General features: G+C 49.9%; 1 protein-coding gene across 2 annotated transcripts in view; it reads right to left on the bottom strand.

The window, feature by feature from the left end:
* Window positions 1-13627, bottom strand: part of LOC127043118 (uncharacterized) — a 36103-nt gene extending 22476 nt beyond the window's left edge. For both annotated transcript variants that reach the window (XM_050936874.1, XM_050936875.1), the window contains exons 1-4: window positions 13544-13627; window positions 10783-10938; window positions 8678-8805; window positions 2112-2220 (exon numbers count right to left, since the gene is read on the bottom strand). In XM_050936874.1, the coding sequence (XP_050792831.1) occupies window positions 2112-2220; window positions 8678-8805; window positions 10783-10938; window positions 13544-13598 (448 nt within the window). In that variant the 5' untranslated portion in view covers window positions 13599-13627. The remainder of the gene's footprint in view (window positions 1-2111; window positions 2221-8677; window positions 8806-10782; window positions 10939-13543) is intronic.
* Window positions 13628-20105: the final 6478 nt, after the last annotated feature.

Here is a 20105-nt window from a genome sequence, read left to right on the forward strand (position 1 = left end):
AAGAGGGAAGGTCCTCTCATGGATCAATAACTGGTTAAGAGACAGGAAACAAAAGGGTAGGAATAAATGGTCAGTTTTCAGAATGGAGAGGTAAATAGTAGGGTCCCCCAGAGACCTGTACTGGGACCAGTGACGTTCAACATTCATAAATAGTCTAGTAAAAGGGATAAAAACAAAAACAGTGAGGTGGCAAAGTTTGCAGCAAATACAAAATTACTTAAGATAGTAAAGTCCAAAGCAGACAGTGAAGAGTTACAGGGGGATCTCACAAATCCAGGTGACTGGGCAAAAGGATGGCAGATGAAATTCACTGTTGATAAATGCAAAGTAATGCATATTGGAAAACAATAGCAAATATACATATGAAATGGGGTCTAATTTAGCTGTTACCACTCAAGAAAGATCTTAGAGTCCTTGTGGATAGTTCTCTGAAAACACCCACTCAATGTGCAGCGGCAATCAAAAAAAGTTAACAGAATGTTAGGAACCATTAGGAAATGTAAGACAGAAAATATCAGAACACCTCTATATAAATCCATGCTTTGCCCACATCTTGAAGATGGTGTGCAGTTCTGGTCATCCCATCTCAAAAAACGCTGTATTAGAAACATAAAAGGTTCAGAAGAGGGCAACAAAAGTGAGTAGGGGTCTGGAACAGCTTCCCTATGAGGAGAGATTAAAAAGACTGGGACAGTTTAGCTTGGAAGAGAGATGACTAAGGTCTATAAAATCCATGAATGAGATGGAGAAAGTGTATAAGGAAGTGTTATTTACCCCTTTGTTTAACACAAGAACCAGGGGTCACCCAGTGAAATTACTAGGCAGCAGCTTTAAAACCAAAACACAAGGAAGTACTTCTCCACACAATGCACCGATAACCTGTGGAACTTGTTGCCAGGGGATGTTGTGAAGGCCAAAAGTAGAACTGGGTTAAAAAAAAGAATGAAGTTCCTAGAGAATAGGTCCTTCAATGGCTTTTAGCAGGATGATCAGGGATACAACCCCATGCTCTGGGTGCCCCAAGTCTCTGACTGCCAGATTCTGAAACTGAATGATAGGGGATAGATCACTAGATCAGTTCTGTTCATGCCCTCTAAAGCATCTGGCACTGGCCACTGTCAGAGGACTGGATGCTGGGCTAGATGAACCACTGGTCTGACCCAGTGTGGCCGTTCTTATGTTCTTAACCACCAGGAGGAACTCAGGTCATGGACGTGAGCCAATGCTCTGGCTGGGTAGACAGAGTTAGCTGAACTGAAGAGCTCTTACCCTGTTACTCCAAGCATTAGGATCCATATGACCCAGGGTCTGACCTGCACTGCTCAGCTCAGAGCCAGATGCAGACAGCTAAAGCCCTAGCTCCCAGCCTTTAAAGCAACACTGAGCACAATGGGCAGCATGCCCTCTGTTTCCAAGATGTGGGCAAACATTCCCCTAAAGTTACATTGCCCAGTCAGGGAAGCAGTGGGAATGCAGCATGTTAACTAGTCAGCCGACTAATGGCTCGTACAACACAGAGAAGATGTGAGAGGGAAGAAATCCCACCGTGTTTAGTACAAATGTTCTTCTGCTGTCTAAGTCCTTGGAGGTGCCATTTCTACTTGCTATGAGAGCCACAGACATGCACCATTTCCTTTGGGGGCCCAGGACACCATTGTTCATCAACAGAGAGTGAGAGTCTGTCCGAGTTACAGGGCAGCAGCTGCCACAGTCGCCCTGCTGTTGGTCTGGTGGGCAGTCCTGGCACAGGTTACGTTACGAATGCCAACATGATTGCCCTCAGCAGAAGGCAACGGTGGCCATCAAGTGCTCCTCTTTGGCAGGACGTGGTCTTAAGGAGGCCACGCACAGAGGCCTGGATTTGGAAGCAGTGGCCCCCACACGGTGGCACTTTAAACATGAGGGCCGGGTCAGTCTATAGGAGTTTGCTACCATCACCTACCAGACATGCTGACAAGTTAGAGTGCTGATGGATTCCAGATGCCCCCCGCTGGCCTTGCAGATAAATAGGATCAAAACAGAGCTCTCAGAACTGCTAGCTGCCAGGGAGGCAGGGATTTTGAGATGCCCTTACCAGAAAGGGGGAGTTCAGGCAGGGCATCATTTCCTACCTCTGGGACTTTTCACAACGTTCAGATCGGAGTAGAGCTCTTTCACGATTTCCGACCGGTCTTCCCAAGGCCTAGCTGTCACGTGGCTCTTCCATTTCTTAAAGCCAAACTGCAAAGCAGAGAGAGACAAGTCAGACCAACCCCAGGCGACTGCACCTGTCTGGTGCTGCCATTCCAGAAAGCACGTTCCACTCCTTCCAGTTGGTCAGAAGTGCTGCAGATTGTTTTACAAGGAAGCTACCAATAGGGATTTTTAGAAGATGCTCTTTGGTTGGTAGGAGGTTATTCCCTCCGCCACCGGAGACCATGTTATTGTGTCTGATCAGCCCCCACCCAAGCTCAGCACACATGGGATGTGTACAGTCACATGACTGTGAAACGTGCTATTACATTGCAGCCATAAAAAACATGCTATGGGCAGATATACTGAGGGGGAAGGAGGGCAAGAGGCAGCGGCTGCCCCACATTAGGATTGCAGTTGCTAATCCACAGGAGGTTTGGAGAGACCTGAGACAGTAGTTCAACTCCCCTGCTCCCCAGAAGGTGCTCATACAGGACCATGCAGTGGGGGAGAAGGCAGAGCTGGCACTGCTTGGACTGACTAGGGAGTCAGAATGCCAGGCTGGCTCCAGAGATCAGGATACAGAGCTGGTGAGGGATTTCTGGCTGGGGTCTCATTTCCATGAGGGCAATCAAGCATCAAGATAGTTGTCCAGGACTAGCAGACTGTGAGACCAGCCACCAATATAAATCGTGACAACTCCCCTCTGCCCACACACCTGATAGCACCCCAGAAACCTCATCAACTGCTTTACTGCCCAGCCTGGATGAGAAAGGCAGTGAAAGATCCTGTGTGTGGTCAACACACAGCATCATCAACAGAATAACAGAGCCAGTTAATCCTCGCTAACGAGGACAGACAGGGTATATCTACGCTGCAAAGAAACCGGAAGCACCATGTCTCAAGAGCCTGGGTCCACTGACTCAGACTTTTGGGGCTTGGGCTGTGGGATTACAAACAGTGCAGATGTTCCAGGCGAAGGGAAGAGGGTCTGAGGCCAAGTCAACTGAGCTGGGCTCAGATTCGGTGCTGGGGGGTTTTCTTTGCAGTGTAGATGTACGGAAAGGCATTTAGCCTTCCTGTAACATGATGGAGAGGTGGTAAAAATCCAGACCCCAGAATTCCCTGGAGAAGGGCTTGGTGGGTAGGGGTGTTTGTGGGAGGGGGGGGATGATTTTCTCCTACAGATCATTTGTTCAGTTCCAATTTGGACTCTGTGGCCCGAGTTACCTGTACTGTGTTTTGGTAAGTGAAGGCAGTGAGAGGTTTTTGAAATTCCCTCCAATTCTAAGTTCTCCACAGCACAGCGGAAGGATGGCCTAGTGGCTAGAGAACAAGCCTAGGACTTGAGACCTGGGTTTAATTCTCTGCTTCGCCAGACTCCCTGCGTGACCTTGGGCATGACCTTTACTCTGTACCTCAGTTCTCATCTGAGAGATGGGGCACAAGAGCCCTGCCCTACCTCATGGGGCATTGTGAGGATAAGCTACGCAGTGAGGTGCTCAGGCACGAAGGTAACAGGGTCAGAAAACCTCATGCAGGGAACACTGGTGCTCTCCCCAGCTGCAGGTATTAGACACAGGTTATATGCATTTCCCATTCCTAAACTTCATGCACCCCCCAAACTACCCTCGTTCCAGCTGTCGTTACTTCCACATCTACAGCCATCAAGACACAAGACCTTGACCCCTCAGCTAAAAGGGGGATGAAGGCAAGTGAGAACACCCAACTCTTCAGTAGTTTTTGCTCCCCAGTAACCAACTGACTACGAGCGATGTTCAGTTGCCTGCAGGTCCTTAGCTTTGAGTGAGACGTTATAAACCCAATGGAAACTGAACATGATGTTGCTTACAGCCATCTCATAAAGTGCTTGTAGCCAACATATGCTGGTGAGGGAGTAATGGATGGTGTAAGGCTGGGCCTACATTAGCAACATACATAAGTATAATCTACACGCTGGAGCGATGCAGTTATACCAGCCTAACACCAGGTGTAGACAGCATTGTGGCAATGGGAGAGCGTTTCCCGTTGAAATAGCTATCAGCACTCAGGGGCAGGAGGGAAAGAAGGGCTGGAGGACCTATGTCAGAGGTGGGCAAATTACAGCCTGCAGGACCCTCCTGCCCAGCCCCTGAGCTCCTGGCCTGGGAGGCTTGCCCCCCCCCCCCCGCCGCTGCCTCAGCTCACTCCACAGCTGGCACAATCTCTAGGCGGCCGGGCAGTGCAGCTGCAGAGCTGCAGCATGACCTGGTGCTCTGGGCAGCAGGGCTGTAGCGCCGCCAGCCACTGGCGCGGTAAGGGGGCAGGGAGGAATCGATAGAGGACAGGGAGTTCTAGGGGGTGGCTGGATGGGTCAAAGGTCAGTCGGGGCAGAAGTTTGGGGGCAGTGAGGGAACAGTGAGAAAGGGTGGTTGGATGGGGCAGAAGTCCCGGAGGGCAGTCAGGAAGGAGAGGCAGGTTGGATGAAGAAGTGGGGGACAGTCAGAAGGGAGTGGTGGATGGGGCAGGAGTCTCGAGGGGGCCGTCAGGGGGCAAGAATAGGGGGAGGTTGTATAAGGGTCGGGGCCAGGCCACACCTGGCTGTTTGGAGAGGCACAGCCCTCTCTAACCAGCCCTCCATACAATTTTGGAAACCCGATGTGGCCCTCAGGCCAAAAAGTTTGCCTGCTCCTGACCTGTGTCAACAGGAGAGGTTCTCCAGTTGCTGTAGTAACGTCTTCACCGATATAAAATGCTGCACTGTAGCAACTGCAGACCTGCCCTAAGCACGCCCCATTTATTCAGGCGTATTTTATAAACAAAGCATGCCCCGTTTATTGTTTTATAAACACCACTTCTGTACAAAGGGAGAGACCTGTGTGAGGTGACGGTGTCTCAGAAGCCAGCTCATTTCTGTAACACTTTGGCACCACTAGCATTGTAAGACTGAGGCCAGAGCATTGTCACCTATCTGAAGTACAGACTGCCCAGAACAAGCCTTCGGAGCGCCGGCCCTTGTGTTGATTTATTCTCATCCAGTCTGGAGCTGGTGACTGGTTGCTATGGAGCCTGCAGCATATTCTTCACTCATGGCTTTTTGATGAAACACCTATTAGTCATTCCCAGCTAGCTACCCTCCCAGATGAACCTTACCCATTCAGTGCAGAGGCAGCGTCAGCAACTCCAGACCCACGCATGGATCAGCAGTCAGGGTTACTTTGCTGAGGTCCTCTAGATTATGTTCAACTGAAATTAATCCAGATTAATGAGCAAAAGGGGGTGAGAAAATTACGATTTTACAGAACAAACAATGGTTGGTTTTCAGGCGCATGACTCGCCCATTCTGCAATTTAATGCAAGTCAGAAGGTTTTATCAGGAGATCACTGCTTCCTCAATGGAAGGGCAAACTGACCAAAGTTAAGGCTCTGATCAGAGCTATGTCATTTATCAAGATGTGGGGGACAGGAGGGGAAAGAAGTGGTTTTTGTTTTTTAAAAATTGGAGATATACCTATCTTCTAGAACTGGAAGGGACCTTGAAAGGTCATGGAGTCCAGCCCCCTGCCTTCACTAGCAGGACCAAGTTCTGATTTTTGCCCCAGACCCCTAAGTGGCCCCTTCAATGACTGAACTCACAACCCTGGGTTTAGCAGGCCAACGCTCAAACCACTGAGCTATCTCTCCCCCCCTTTGCCCTGATGATCCTCACCTTTGCCACACCTAGGGCATCTACCCTTCTGTTCTATTCTACATAGGTTCACACACCCCCATGCCCCACCACAGCATCCAGGCAGCTACCAGCAGGGCATTGAACAGGACTAGTGTGTCCCGTGTGGTTCATTCTCTCTCCCAGGGGGAGAATTGTGTGATCAGTGCAGGGTTGGGAGGAGTTGAGCCATTCCCAGATTCAGATACAGGATATTTTTGTATTTTACTGGCAAATGGGGTGGCTTTTCTCTGCACCCAGGAAGAGAAAGCACCATTGCTGCTGAGCCTGGGAAGGAAAAGAGTGGCCCCCATACCCACCACTGTGAAGGAGATCGCCTTTGCACACATCCCAGGCACCCAAAGTTCCTCGTTGGAGAGTCTGCACTCTTCGGGGTGCTCAAACAGAGAAGTGACTGGTCATGCGAGTCCTTGCCCAGAAGGTCCTTGATTCTTGCTCACCAAGTGACCTGCTTTGCTTCACTGCCAGGCACCAACGTGGTTAGATGAGAACGCTCCCTCGGAAGCAAGCGCCTAACTCCACAAAGGGAGTCTGCTCCACCAAGGTCTTCTCTCAGCACGGTCCTACTGTCCATTAGCCTGGGGGCAGCTAAACCCTTGATCTAGACAAGTGAATTTAGTTACTGACTATCTGGAGAAGCTACTGTCCTGCACAGCTCCTGGGTTGACCGACTCATCCAACCCATGGCTGAAAAGGAGGACACGCCTCCAACTTCAGTTTCCACATACAAGGTGACCCGTGTAGCATGTTGCTTTTGAGAGGCCCCCCCATATAGGAATATAGGCCCATGTTAAATGTGGGTAAACTATGGTTTTAAATTGAGGTGGGATATTGGCATAAGCAACAGGCCCAAAGCATGTGACCAAAATGAATGAGGTCATGAAAGAAGGTGTGTTACACTTGTAGTGACCCTTAGAAAAACCAGTTCTCTTATTTAAGGTTCAGGCTAAGGTAACAGAACTAAAACCTGGTTAACTGGGTACCTGGTTCAGTAAATTGGCCAAATAAGAAATGCCTTCATCTTGCTTTAGTTAAGACCCAATAATTGGCAATGACATCACTTGTTAACAGGTACAGAAAAGTGAACTCTTAAAAGGTTCATTGCTAAATACCCACCTGACCAAGTGGTAGCCAAATGTTTCTAAGCCCCCCTGGGTTGAGCCCATTTGTAAGTATCTTGATCAAATGCTTCTGTTGCTGTTTGCATGTAGTGAATTGCTTATTAGTTAGGCACGTTTAGAGCAACTGTATGAACACCTTTTGGCCTTTGGATTTAACACAAAATATTGTTAAATCAGTGTTGCAGTGATACCCTGCATAAATAGTAATAATTGCAACACATGATCTATGGGGGAGAGGCAGGTGATGCAAGTCAGAAAAGGTATATAGCAAAGCAGCAGGCCCAACATGCAGGTCCTGGCCACTAACAGTAGAAGAAACATTTAGAAGAGACACTTAGGCAGGAGGCCAGTTTTCAGCCTCAGATCGGCCAGACGGGGCCCCTGGGGGTTACGGTCAGATCACCAGCATGGGCATAAGGGGAGCAGAGGTTTAGAACCATCAGATCACCCTGACGAGGCAGGGCTGTTAACCCCATTTCACAGATGGGGAATGAGACGTTTAAAATAAGCTAACTTGAATTCTCTAGAGTTTGGTAAGGAAACGTGTGTGTTGTAAAGAAAGGCACTGACTAGCAAATAGCAGGGAGCTCTTTGGTAATAGCTATAAAGCCAGAAGGAATGAAGTAGGGTGGATGTCTGGCTCAAAGAATAACTAATAAGATAAGGGGCAGTTTCTAAAAAGGCCTCTGACTGACAGGGTTAACAGCAAATGATTTTAAATCAAACCAAGAGAATCGGTCTTAATGAGCCAGCGTGGCCCTCCCCCAACCCACACACCCAGTGTTAAAGCCCATGTGACACCAGGTGCAGTGGGAAAACTGGTGGACAGCAAGGAGGGGAAGAAAGACCTTGGGAGGAAAGGAGGTTGTAAATCTTATCTGGATTAAGACTGGAAATCAGGTTGAACGGTCTCAGATTGGTCTTTAGCTGGAGTCAGTCATTGGCAGTGACATCACTTGTTTGTTGAAGGATATACAAAAAGTAAACTCAAAGGGTTCATTGCTAATACCTGCCTGACCACCCTGGAGCCAACCAATATGGGTCAGAACAACCCTGGGTTTAGCCCATTTGTAAATATCTTGATCAAGTGCACATAAATAGGTTTTGTTACTGTCTGGATGTCATAAGTTGACTAATAATTAGGCTTTATAGAACACCCGCAGAACATACATTTGGCCTTTGGATTTAATAAAGGAATTTATGGTTACAGTGTGTTTGGTGATTTCCCATATTAATTTCAATTATTAATAATTCCAGCAGATAGGGAATTTAGGCACAAAGGTTAAGTGACTTGCCCAATGTCACAAGAAGTCTGTAGCAGAGCAGGGAATTGATACCAGATCTCCAGGCCTAGTGCTTTAACCACGGAGCCACCCTTCCTCTCAGACACCAGAGTAAGAGAACTGACCCCAGGGCCAGATCCTAGTTGCAGGGGTGGGTTTTTACAGGCTAGGCTCCTCACAGAAGCAGCTGACACAGGGGCCACACTTCTGTAGGGAATCCAAACAGCTGCACTGCGCGAAGGAAAGAGCCCAGTAGCCACAGCTGAGAAGAGAGAGGCACTTTCTGAAGCACCCTAGCTTGAGAACATATGTGCCAGCAGAGAACTTGCAGCACTCAGAGATTCTGGCTTTCAGTCACCGAAGCATGACCCCAAAGGAAACAACACAGAACAAACCTTGTAGTTGTTGGAGAGTTTGTTGGCTTCTACCTCGTTTTCTGCTGTGATGGTGGTTTTCACCAGGCAGCCGTCACAAATTTGCACCTCGTCAGACAGGTGCTGGCAGCAGGGAGGCGTGGAGATCACTGTGCAAGAGATCAGTGAGGAGAAGCTCAAGATCTGCCCTGGAAGGATCCTGCAGAGATCAGGCATGTCCGTCCTGTAGGGAGCTCAGAGCTGGTACAATATTATTTATTTGTATTACCATAGTACCTTTGGGGCCATGGCCAGGACCCCATTCTACCACATGCTGTACAGACAAAACCCGGAGACAAAATAAATTTGCAAGTCTCAGCAAGAAGAATGCGCCAGCAATTCTTGCTGCTATTTGAAGGGTCAAATTATTAGTTCTTCACCCCGGGCAGACGGCTGATGGGTATTTGGGTGGGTGATTCTAACCCACAAGTCTCAGCACATCATGAGAGTCTAAAAAGGCATCCTACCAAGTACAGTTTATTCTATCCACCTGTTTAAGAAGTTTACCACCTAATCGGGGAGTAGAAGCAGCACCATGTGTGGTAGACACTCAACACTTTTCTTCTAACCCTGCAATTTCATGTGCCTGTTCCTTTAATATTTCTGGATGTAGATTTTCCAGGCCCCCCAATTCGATCCCATAAAACACTTTCCTGTGAATTGCCAGAGTTGTCACTGGAACTAGCAGAAGAGGGGGTCCCTAAGCCCTCTCTCAGACAGGCAGTTCCTTGCTATGGTGATGTTTGAGGACCTCCATGGCAAACAGTTCAACACAGTCACATTCCCAACAGTCACAAGTGCTTTGGAAAACATGCAACAGAAGCTATTCATAACCAGTCCTTCCAGCCAGCACCACGAGCGCACGAGAAGGGACAGCCCAGCCCAGTCCCACTCTGGGGACTTTGCGGGATGTTGCTGTGACCAGAGAGAAGGAAAAGCACTAAACCAAGCAGACAAGAGACAAAGAGCTGATGATGCATCTGTCAAATTCAATATGCCCCACAGAGGAAGTTACCAAGAGAGAACTGCGAGGGATTGTACCCAAGATGTAGTATTAGCTAATTGCACACCCTAAACACCCCCGTGAATGGGGTCAGCATTCCCACGGTACGGCCACAGGAATGGCGGAAGAGAGGTAAAGCGGCCATGGCCAAGTGTTCTTGGCACAGACTGTGCCTCTAATAACTGCTTTTGACATAGAACTGTTTAACCCTTTCGTTGCTGCGCCCCGTTGTTCACTGAAGTCAAGGGAATGCCACCATGTTCCACCTACAGCAGTCCCCTGGCGAGAGCATTATTCCTCCTGTCTAGCTAGATGCAGGTCATGAGAGCACTCCTTGTCTGAAGTCTGCTCTGGCCCAGCCTCGCACTCTTCACAATCACTATTTAAGCACTGGGGGTTTTTTGCAACCAGAGACCAGTCTCCTCCCCCCAGTAGTCTCCTCCCCCCAGTAGGTGCTAGGTTAACCTGCCAGTAGAGGAATACATTACAAGAAGTTTTATTTCAAGATCTTTGATGTTAGAAAACCTGAAGTTCTTGCTATTACAGATAAGCTATACTCAGCATCACCATGCGAATATAACCCATCTACCACAGTAGGATTTCAGGGGATCCACCCATACAATAAGCATTTATTAGTTAGAGCCCAGGACTCCTGGGTTCTGTGCCCAGCTCTCCCATCCACTTGGAAGTCACTCTATGCCCCAGGTCTGCTGCTCTAAGAGAGGGCAGACTGCCTCTCCTCATGCCCTGAGAGGCAGGCATCACTTGTATGTACCAGGCACTTAGATCCTTCAACCAAAGGTGCGATCTGAGTGCCACAAGGTTCTGGTGTGTGACCCCAGAGCTGGAGAGGATGGTCACAGACAGACCCCTTTGCACTTGGGAATCTCCCTTGCATTCCCAGGGCAATCTGCAGTTTCAGTTGGAGCGCATTTCTAATCTACAGAGCAGCAGCCACCTCATCCTCTCCTCGCAGGGACTGAAGGAGAAAGGCGCCATCTAGAATCCTTTCCCATTGCCCCAGAGGCCAACTCGGTGAAGTAACCCCAGCACCACTCCAGACGGCCCTTTCAGCTCCGCTTACCTGGCAGTATCCTGGGGGTCATAATGCTGTGCTGATGGGATCCTGAATGCATGTCCCCAAGGTCTCCATGGATGTTGTTAATGGCAGCACAGTGCCGGTCACACAGCGACCCTCGCCGATGAGGGTCAATCCGGTGCTCAAATTCCTTGGGGAAATCTGAAACAGATACAGTAAAGGGAGAGTGAGCGAAGGAGCCAGTCGCCATCCGGGCACAGTGCTTGTAAGAGGGAGCAGCAGTTATGGATGCCAGAATGGCAGAGTGTATTTATTAGGACCAGGCAGGGTGGGGAGAGAAATGCTGAAGGTGAGAAATCATGGACAGAGTGGGAAGAAAGGCCAAATCGGAAGAGACGATAGAGAAACTCCTCCATGACAACAAACACCTGAGGACTTTTTCCAGTGCTGAATCCTCTCTGGCTCATCTTGCTTAGGGCATCCTTGGGGAAGGCACCCCATTTTTACAGCTCTGTGGACTTACATAGCGGCCAATAGATGCATCGAGGAGGAAAACTCAAGTGGGAGGCAGGATTTGCGTTGCACTGAATGTTTGCTTCCTGCTGGGTTAGAGGCAATGGTGGATTGGCTGTCTCTAGACAAGGGTAATCAGAAGGTTACCTCTGGGCAAGGAAAGGGAGCCCCCCCCCCCACTTTCCACCTCTCCCCACAGAGGTTATAACCCCCACCCCCTTGTTTTCCTTCAGACGTTGGCAAGTTTGGCCTAGATAGATCTGTTCTAGGGCGGGGAAAATTCAACTCTTGCTGCCACCAGAGCAGAGGACAGATTCAAGCAACGCAAAATTTCCAGCAAAGTTTCACACTGGGACTGTTTGTTGGCGGAGAGTGTATCAGGTGACAGCCAGGATGACAAAACACAGCTCACAGGGCTGGTTGGGAAGTGGCTTCACATGATCTTCACCAACCTAATCAATTATACCATCAAGGTTACACACCAGTTAGAGGGATAAGGTCCTGGGGCTTCAGAGACAGAGCCTGCAGCTGGTTTAACCCATGGGTGACCTCCAACAGCATATTGCTTTCAAATTGCTTCCGTTTCCCCTTTCTGTTTAGGGGATCAATCCTCCTCCCCTTCCCCCACCCCGTTTGTTGGTGAAAAGTGCTAGGTAAAAGCAGTTTCCAGGGCCGTCAAAGGGCAGATCAGGCTCATTTCCAGCATTCACCCCACCTACCTACCTTTAGATATTAGAAAAGGAGACCTCAAAGTTAGCAATGTCTAAACCTGCCCTGAGACCCCAGAATACCTCTACACACAGAAATATTGCGTGACTGGCCTTCGTAGCGTAGCGCCTAGCACTATATTGTGCCATGCTAATCCGTCCCCCTAAGCCATACCCGCCTCTGCCTTCAGCCTAATAAAATCTGACTACACATCTGGTCTTCTGAGTCAGAGCTATTCATGCTTTATAACCGATTCTTTCAGGCACTAATACAATAGCACAGCTTAGCCAGACAAAGAAGGGCCCTTCCAAGATAAAGCCACACATTTAAAGCTTACTTGTGAATGGGTTAGACAACGGAACTGAAAGAATTTTAGGACTCTAAGCTTATTTTTCCACCAGCATTGCCAACTCTCACCACATTATTGACAGTCTCACCATTTTTAGATTTTTTTCCTTAAAGGCCCAGCTGCTGGAATCATGCTATTGCATGAAAATATCAGCTTGCATTTAAGTTTCTAGTCCTTATGGCTGCAGAGAAAACTTTGCAAATGTGGAGCGTGTGCATCCTAGAGACTAGGGGGGGCAGGGCACACAAGAGAACCAGAAGGTAATTTAATAACTACAAAATATTTTAAAAATCTCAGGATTCTTAAGCCAATGCCATGATTGTTGGCTGTTTTAGGTTGGCAATACTTCTGCACTCATCCTTAAGTCTAACTGGAGAATATTTAAGTTTCTCTTACAGACAGTTCTGCTTAGACTAGATTCACAGCAAGCAGCACACCCAAGTTGTTCGTTGTTCCCCAACCAGGGCGGACAGGCCATAGACTGAGCTTTCCAGGACTAGGCCCAGCCCTTGCACCTGGGGCGGGAATGCTACCGGAAGCAAACATGTTTCACTCAAAACACACAGCAAGATACACTCGCTGAGTTAGCCCAAGTTTTATATTCCAGGAAGGCTTATGCACCCCCTGCACAAACAGCCTCAGCTCATGGCTCTCCTACACTAGCAGGAGGCAGCAGGAGCATCCAGCACACTGCTGGGAATTGACACATCCTAGAACTTCTCACTGGATTTCAGAGGTTGTTATTCAGTGTCAGGGTCTGTAAAGCCACAGACACTCAGTAGATTGGGGACCTGAGTGAATCCAGCATCAGTAACTTTTCTATGGCGCAGTGATTTATTTATACATTACCGATGCTGGGCAGGAAATAGAAACAAGCCAGAGAATTGGGGGAGGGGGGGGGGAGACTAGAGCCAGCTGCTTTCCCCCTTGCTCTGCCCAGGGGAGGGTCTGGGCGGCATCACTGGAGCCAAGATTCAGTCTGGCTTGGCCTCAGCCGCCCGGGCCCGGCCTGCAGCACCCCTGTTCGCACGCACCCGGGAACAGGAGGCTGCTCCCCTGCCTGCGGCCGAGGCAGAGTCCCAGGCAGCAGGTGCGCTGGGGGCCGGGCTCCCCCCCTCGGGGGCAGCCTCACTCGCGGCACCTGAGCGCGGCTCGGAGCCCGGGGCTCGCTCCGCCCCAGCGCGGGCTGCAGCCGGGGGGCTCCCCGCGGCTGGCCCCCAAACCCCCGCCGCTCACCGAAGGTGTCGTGGGTGTAGCGCCGGCGGCGGCCGGGGTCCGACCCGCTGGACATGGCAGCGCGGGCGCCGGGAAGGAGGCGGAGGCGGCAGCAGCTGTAGCGGCTCCCGCGGGGATCGGCACGTGCGGCCGCCGGGCCCGCAGCTGGGGATTTAAAGGACAGCGCGGAGCATGCGCCTGGCACCGCCCCCCCATCCCCGGAATGAGCGGGGTGGGGGGAGGGAATGTCTGCACCCAGCTCGGCCCGCCGAGGTGCGGAGTCCTAGGGGTGCATGGACCCTGTCCCCCCCCGCCGGGTGCACGGTGCTGCAAGGGGTGTATTTACCCTGCACCCCCCCCCCCGCCGGGTGCACGGTGCTGCAAGGGGTGTATTTACCCTGCACCTCCCCCCGCCGGGTGCACGGTGCTGCAAGGGGTGTATTTACCCTGCACCCCCCGCCGGGTGCACGGTGCTGCAAGGGGTGTATTTACTCTGTACCCCCTGCCAGGTGCACGGTGCTGCAAGGGGTGTATTTACCCTGCACCCCCCGCCGGGTGCACGGTGCTGCAAGGGTGTATTTATCCTGCACACACCCCCTCGCCAGATGCACCGTGCGGCAAGAGGTGTATTTACCCTGCACCTCCCCCCCGCCAGGCGCATGGTGCTGCAAGGGGTGTATTTATCCTGCACCCTCCCCCCGCCAGGCGCACGGTGCTGCAAGGGGTGTATTTATCCTGCACCCTCCCCCCGCCAGGCGCATGGTGCTGCAAGGGGTGTATTTATCCTGCACCCTCCCCCCGCCAGGCGCACGGTGCTGCAAGGGGTATATTTACCCTGCACCTCCCCCCCCCGCTGGGTGCATGGTGCTGCAAGGGGTGTATTTACCCTGCACCCCCCCCCCCGCCGGGTGCACGGTGGTGCAAGGGGTGCACAGACCCTGCTTCCCCCCCCCTCCGGCTGGGCGCACAGAGCTGCAAGGGGTGTGGACCCCTGCCGCCGAAGTGCTGCCGAAGTCCTGGGCCGCCACTGGGTATTCAAATCGGGCCGCACCCTTCATAAAGCCGACCCTGCTCATGATCATGACTGAGGCTTAATTTTATTTAGAAATGGAGTGACCACCTTTTCCGAAAGCAAAGCAGGACACGTGAAGAAGCCCCATGCATGGGTGGCACGTATAATAGGCTGGGGAATGCTGTCTCCCCCCAAACAGCCCCACATGGCCCACCCTGTCCCCGCTCCACCCCGAGGTCCCCTCCTGCTTGCCGCTTTCCCCTTGGCACCAGCCCGGGCAGGCGGCTACTCTCCTGGGAAGCAGGCGAGGTTGGCTGGCCTGGGGTCCAGGACTTGGGGGTGGCTGCAGTTGCCTGCCCTTTGCTTGGGGGGGTTGGGACTGGGGCTGCAGCGCTCCGGGGCAGGGGACCGCACTGCCTGCCCAGCGCTCTGGGGCTGGAGGTGCTCTGGCAGCTCGGCACGGGTGGGAAGGGAAGGGCCTTGGGCAGAAGGGGCAGGCTGGAGTGGGGGCTAGCCTCCCCAAGCCCATGGTTCACCCACTGCCCATAGGTCCCACCCTTCTCTGTGGCCATGTCCCCTGCTCCTCCTTTACTGCCTGACACACACACCCCCGCCCCCCCGCCCCGCTAGACCAGGAAGCCAGAGCCACCCAGGATGCTGGGGGAGCCCTGCACTCTCCACTTGCCCTGGGTGGAGAACAGTCGCCGGCCCATACCTCTGCCCCACAAGACATGCCACCCAGGGCAGGTGGAGGGTCCCTGGGGCAGCCTGGGCTTCCTGGGCAGCTCTTCCTCCTGGCCAGCTCCAGTTTCTGGCCTGGCAGGAAGAGAAGGAGCAGGGGCTAACACCCCCCCCCTCCACCACCACCACCACTGGGAAGCATGTATTTGGGTAAAATCTGAAATATTTTTTCATTTGGTGGGTAATGTGTCCAATCCTTTGGGATTGGTAGAACTTTTTATATGATGAAGATTTTCAGTAATCCTTATATTTGTCTTGGCTGTCTGGGTGGGTGGGAGCCTGAGGCTGGATTGCTTGAATGGGACTGTGTTTTGGCATCTGGGTAAGCAGCAAGGTGTTGTAGAAGCTGTTTTGTTGCTGGTTTGGCGAATCTAAGTAGAATAACCACCACCGGTTTTGGGGATTGCCCCATTCTTTGCAGTTTGCCCTGATTGAGCAATTTCAGCATGGCCCCCCGGGACCCCTGTCAGAGAGTCACAGATTTTAAGGTCAGAAGGGACCATTATGATCATCTAGTCTGACCTCCTGCACAATGCAGCCCTCAGAATCTCATCCACCCACTCCTGTATCAAACCCCTAACCTATGTCTGAGCTATTGAAGTCCTCAAATCATGGTGTAAAGACTTCAGGGTGCAGAGAATCCTCCAGCAAGTGACCCGTGCCCCACACTGCAGAGGAAGGCGAAAACCCCCCAGGACCCCTGCCGATCTGCCCTGAAGGAAAATTCCTTCCCAACCCCAAATAAGGCGATCAGCTAAACCCTGAGAATGTGGGCAAGACTCACCGGCCAGACACCTAGGAAAGAATTCTCTGTAGTAACTCAGATCCCACCCCATCTAACATCCCATCACAGGCCATTGCGCATATATATCACTAATAGTCAAAGATCAATTAATTGCCCAAATTAGTCTATCCCATCATACCATCCCCTCCATAAACTTATCAAGCTTAGTCTTGAAGCCAGATATGTCTTTTGCCCCCACTACTCCCCTTGGAAGGCTGTTCCAGAACTTCATTCCTCTGATGGTTAGAAATCTTCATCTAATTTCATGTCTAGACTTCCTGGTGGCCAGTTTATATCCATTTGTTCTTATGTCCACATTGGTACTGAGCTTAAATAATTCCTCTCCCTCCCTGCTATTTATCCCTCTGATATAGTTATAGAGAGCAATCATATCTCCCTTCAGCCTTCTTCTGGTTAGGCTAAACAAGCCAAGCTCTTTGAATCTCCTTTCATAAGACAGGTTTTCCATTCCTCGGATCATCCTAGCAGCCCTTCTCTGTACCTGTTCCAGTTTGAATTCATCCTTCCAGTCACAATGAGACAGTCAGAAGAGTTTACAATCTGAACAGACAAGAGAAAGGATAACAGAAAGGGGCAGAACATGACAGCAGAGCAATCAATGTATTGGAGGCAAAGTTGTCTATTTAGTGGAAATTCTTATCTCAATTGGTTTTAGCGAGGGGCATCAGGACTCTAATGAACATATGGCCATCAAGGACATGATCGGTTCTTTATTTTGCACACTAAGCCACCTGGAACGTCGCAGTGACTGCAAGGAGAGGACATAGATGCTCCTGTTCCAAACACACAGGTGCCTATCACTTGAGCTAAGGAGAGGCTCCATTAGTTGTTAGCAGTAGCGGGCCTAAGGCAGTGCACGATTATTTTGTGGCTCTCTGCAACACCAGTTGGGAGCTTGCCCTACACTGCTAGGAAGTCCTCTGCATTGAAGGATCCTTTCTGCCGGCAGCCCTCTCTATGATCAGAGTTCAGATCAAACTGATGGGGCCAAATTCGCTGGTATAATGCCCCTAAAGTCAATGGATAAACTCAGCCTGTGGACTCTCTGAGAGCCACAGGCAAGTCTTCAGCCCCAGCTGAATCTCTCTGAGCTAGTAAGACTTTAGAGCAGCCGGTAACCTGCCAAATTCACAAGCTTTTTTCTTAAGAAAGCAGAACTGGTTCCAAAAGGTGACTCATGCAATCAGCTAAGAGGCTTGCTCCTAATGGCAGGCACTTTTGGTGACCATGTTACACGTGTCACTAACAACGCTCTAAGAAGCCTAGAATAACACGTACCCTTGGCCAATAAAAATGGCTCTCTATGCAAACTGCATTTTAATTAGTGCCTACCTTGTTTTTTATTCTTAAACAGGACAAGATGGAGCACGGAATCAGATGTTAAGAGAGGGAAGACTACGGTAGCTATTCCATCCCATTGGCAATGTTCAGATCGCCACTAAGCCAGCCATCAAATGATGTATGCTACTATTGCCCACAGCTAGTTCATATAAATTCATTCAGATTAGATTATAGGTGCTCCCTGTAGCTTGTGCTGACTCCACTGTAAGTGACATTCCGCGCATTTTGTTGATGAGACAGTTCCAAATGTACCCAGAAAATACACATGGATGCAGCAAATATATTCAAGATCGTCGCACATCAAGTCAGTAAATGAAAAGTCAGTCCTGCAAACTCCCTACACTTCCACTAGCTTGGGAGGAACAAGTTATTAGTTTTTCCAGCATGGTGATTAGGAGAGTTGCTAGACATGGCCTAAAACTCCAGAGCTACACTACCACTTATATCAGCAAAACTTAGTAGCTCAGAGGTGTGAAAAAAAGCCACTGTGCAGACTACCACCAAAATAGCTTCTCGCGCCAGTATAGCTACCGCTGCTCATTGAGACAAGTTGATCTGGTTTTATGATGGCAGTGAGAGAGCTCCCCGCAGTCAGCATGGAGTGGCTACACGCGCAATCTTACAGTGGTTTGCTAGTGTAGACATGGCCTAAATGTTCACGAGACTAGTGCAAGACTTGGGTAAGGAAATCAGTTACTTCACCTGGGGGAAAATGACTAATCCTCAGCATATGACATTAAAGAAGGAAGAGTCAAGTCCCGGTCAAGTATTTTAAAGCTTCATAAAGACCGCTCTCCAGCTATAATCCTAAAATGAGACTATGGCCTGGTCCACACTAAGCAGTTAAACCGATTTTAACAGCGTTAAATCGATTTAACGCTGTACCCATCCACACTACAATACACTTTATATCGATTTAAAGGGCTCTTTAAATCGATTTCTGTAATCCTCCCCAACGAGAGGAGTAACGCTAAAATCGATATTAACATATCGATTTAGGGTTAATGTGGCCGCAAATTAAGTTATTGTTATTGTTATTATTGGTTAGCTACCCACAGTGCAACGCTCCGGAAATCGATGCTAGCCTTGGACCATGGACGCACACCGCTGAATTAATGTGCCTAGTGTGGCTGCGTGCAATCCATTTTATAATATCTGTTTTATAAAACCGGTTTAAGTTAATTTGAAATTACCCTGTAGTGTAGACGTACCCTATGTGTGAAAACCACTGCTAAAGAGATGAAGTGGCAGGTTAGCAGTAGAAAGCTATTTGAAAAAAGTTAGTGGTTGAAATGCAATATGAACACAGGTGTTTGCATACTCTCGAGCTGTTCTAATTGTAGTACAAGAAACTGGCTGGTGAAAAATACAGCCAGCCCTGCATCCTTAAAAGGAAGCCTATATTTGGAGTAAAAACAGATGGATTATTAGCAGCCACCCAGCTCTCTTCTTGCAAAGGACTGAGTCACACGTGTGCACAAAACACTGGGCATTTGTGTATGAAGGGCTCGTTTGCAACTGCATGTGACAGTGCTCTGCTCGGACCCACACCTGTTACAGTTTAAAAACACTGTAATAGATGCTCAAATTAAATGTATGCCTCAAATAAAAAAAAAATAGGAGGACCAAAAAATGCCACCATGGCTAAACAGAGTAAAAGAGGCGGTTAGAGGCAAAAAGGCATCCTTTAAAAATTGGAAGTCAAATCCTGCTGAGGAAAATAGAAAGGAGCATAAACTCTGGCAAGTCCAGTGTAAAAGTATAGTTAGGCAGGCAGAAAAGAATTTGAAAAAGCAATTAGGGCCTTGTCTACACTACCGAGTTTTGTCAATGCGAGCTACGCCGAACAAAGAGCGGGGTAATTACATCACTTGTGCATGTTCACACAATGTTCCTTCTATCAGTGGAGCATGTCCACAGTTGGTGCTCTAGTACTGACGGTGAGAGCAGTGCACTGTGGGTAGCTATCCCACTGTGCAACTCGCATCATGGGTGCGGGCTCAATATCCCATGATGCCACTTTTTCTGTCCCATCATTCCATGGGTTTCTGACTGTTTGGTGGCATTTTTCAACAGCCCATTTACGGTGTGCCCGCCCTCTTTGTCTGAAAGGATGGCTCCTGCACTGCTCTTTACTGTTGTGTCACTGTTATAAACACATTGCAGCTGGTCATGCAGCATATCATGAGCACCCAATATGAACAGGAATCAGAGCTGCCCGACCTGCTGCATGCCACGGAAAGAAACACCACCAGATTACTTTTGGCATTCATGGAGCAGTTGCACACAGTGAACTGTCACTTTGGGGCTTGGGAAACAAGCATTGAGTGGTTGGATTGCATTGTTATGCAGTCCTGGGATGACGATCAGTGGCTGCAGAATTTTCAGATGCGGAAAACCACCTTCCTGGGACTGTGCGCGGAGCTCGCCACATCACTGTGGCAGGACACCAAAATGAGAGCTGCCCTCTCAGTGGAGAAGCATGTGGTGATTGCCGGGTGGAAGCTGGCAACTCCAGACTGCTATTGATCAGTCACAAATCAGTTTGCAGTCATGAAAGTCCACTACTGGGGCTGCGTTAATGCAAGGGTGCAGGGCCATTAATCACATCCTGCCATGAAGGACTGTGACTCTTGGAAATGTCCATGAAACAGTGGATGGTTTTGCAGCAATGGGATTCCCTA

This window comes from Gopherus flavomarginatus, chromosome 1 (genome assembly GCF_025201925.1).
Source record: "Gopherus flavomarginatus isolate rGopFla2 chromosome 1, rGopFla2.mat.asm, whole genome shotgun sequence".
In the NCBI taxonomy this organism is placed as follows: Eukaryota; Metazoa; Chordata; order Testudines; family Testudinidae; genus Gopherus; species Gopherus flavomarginatus.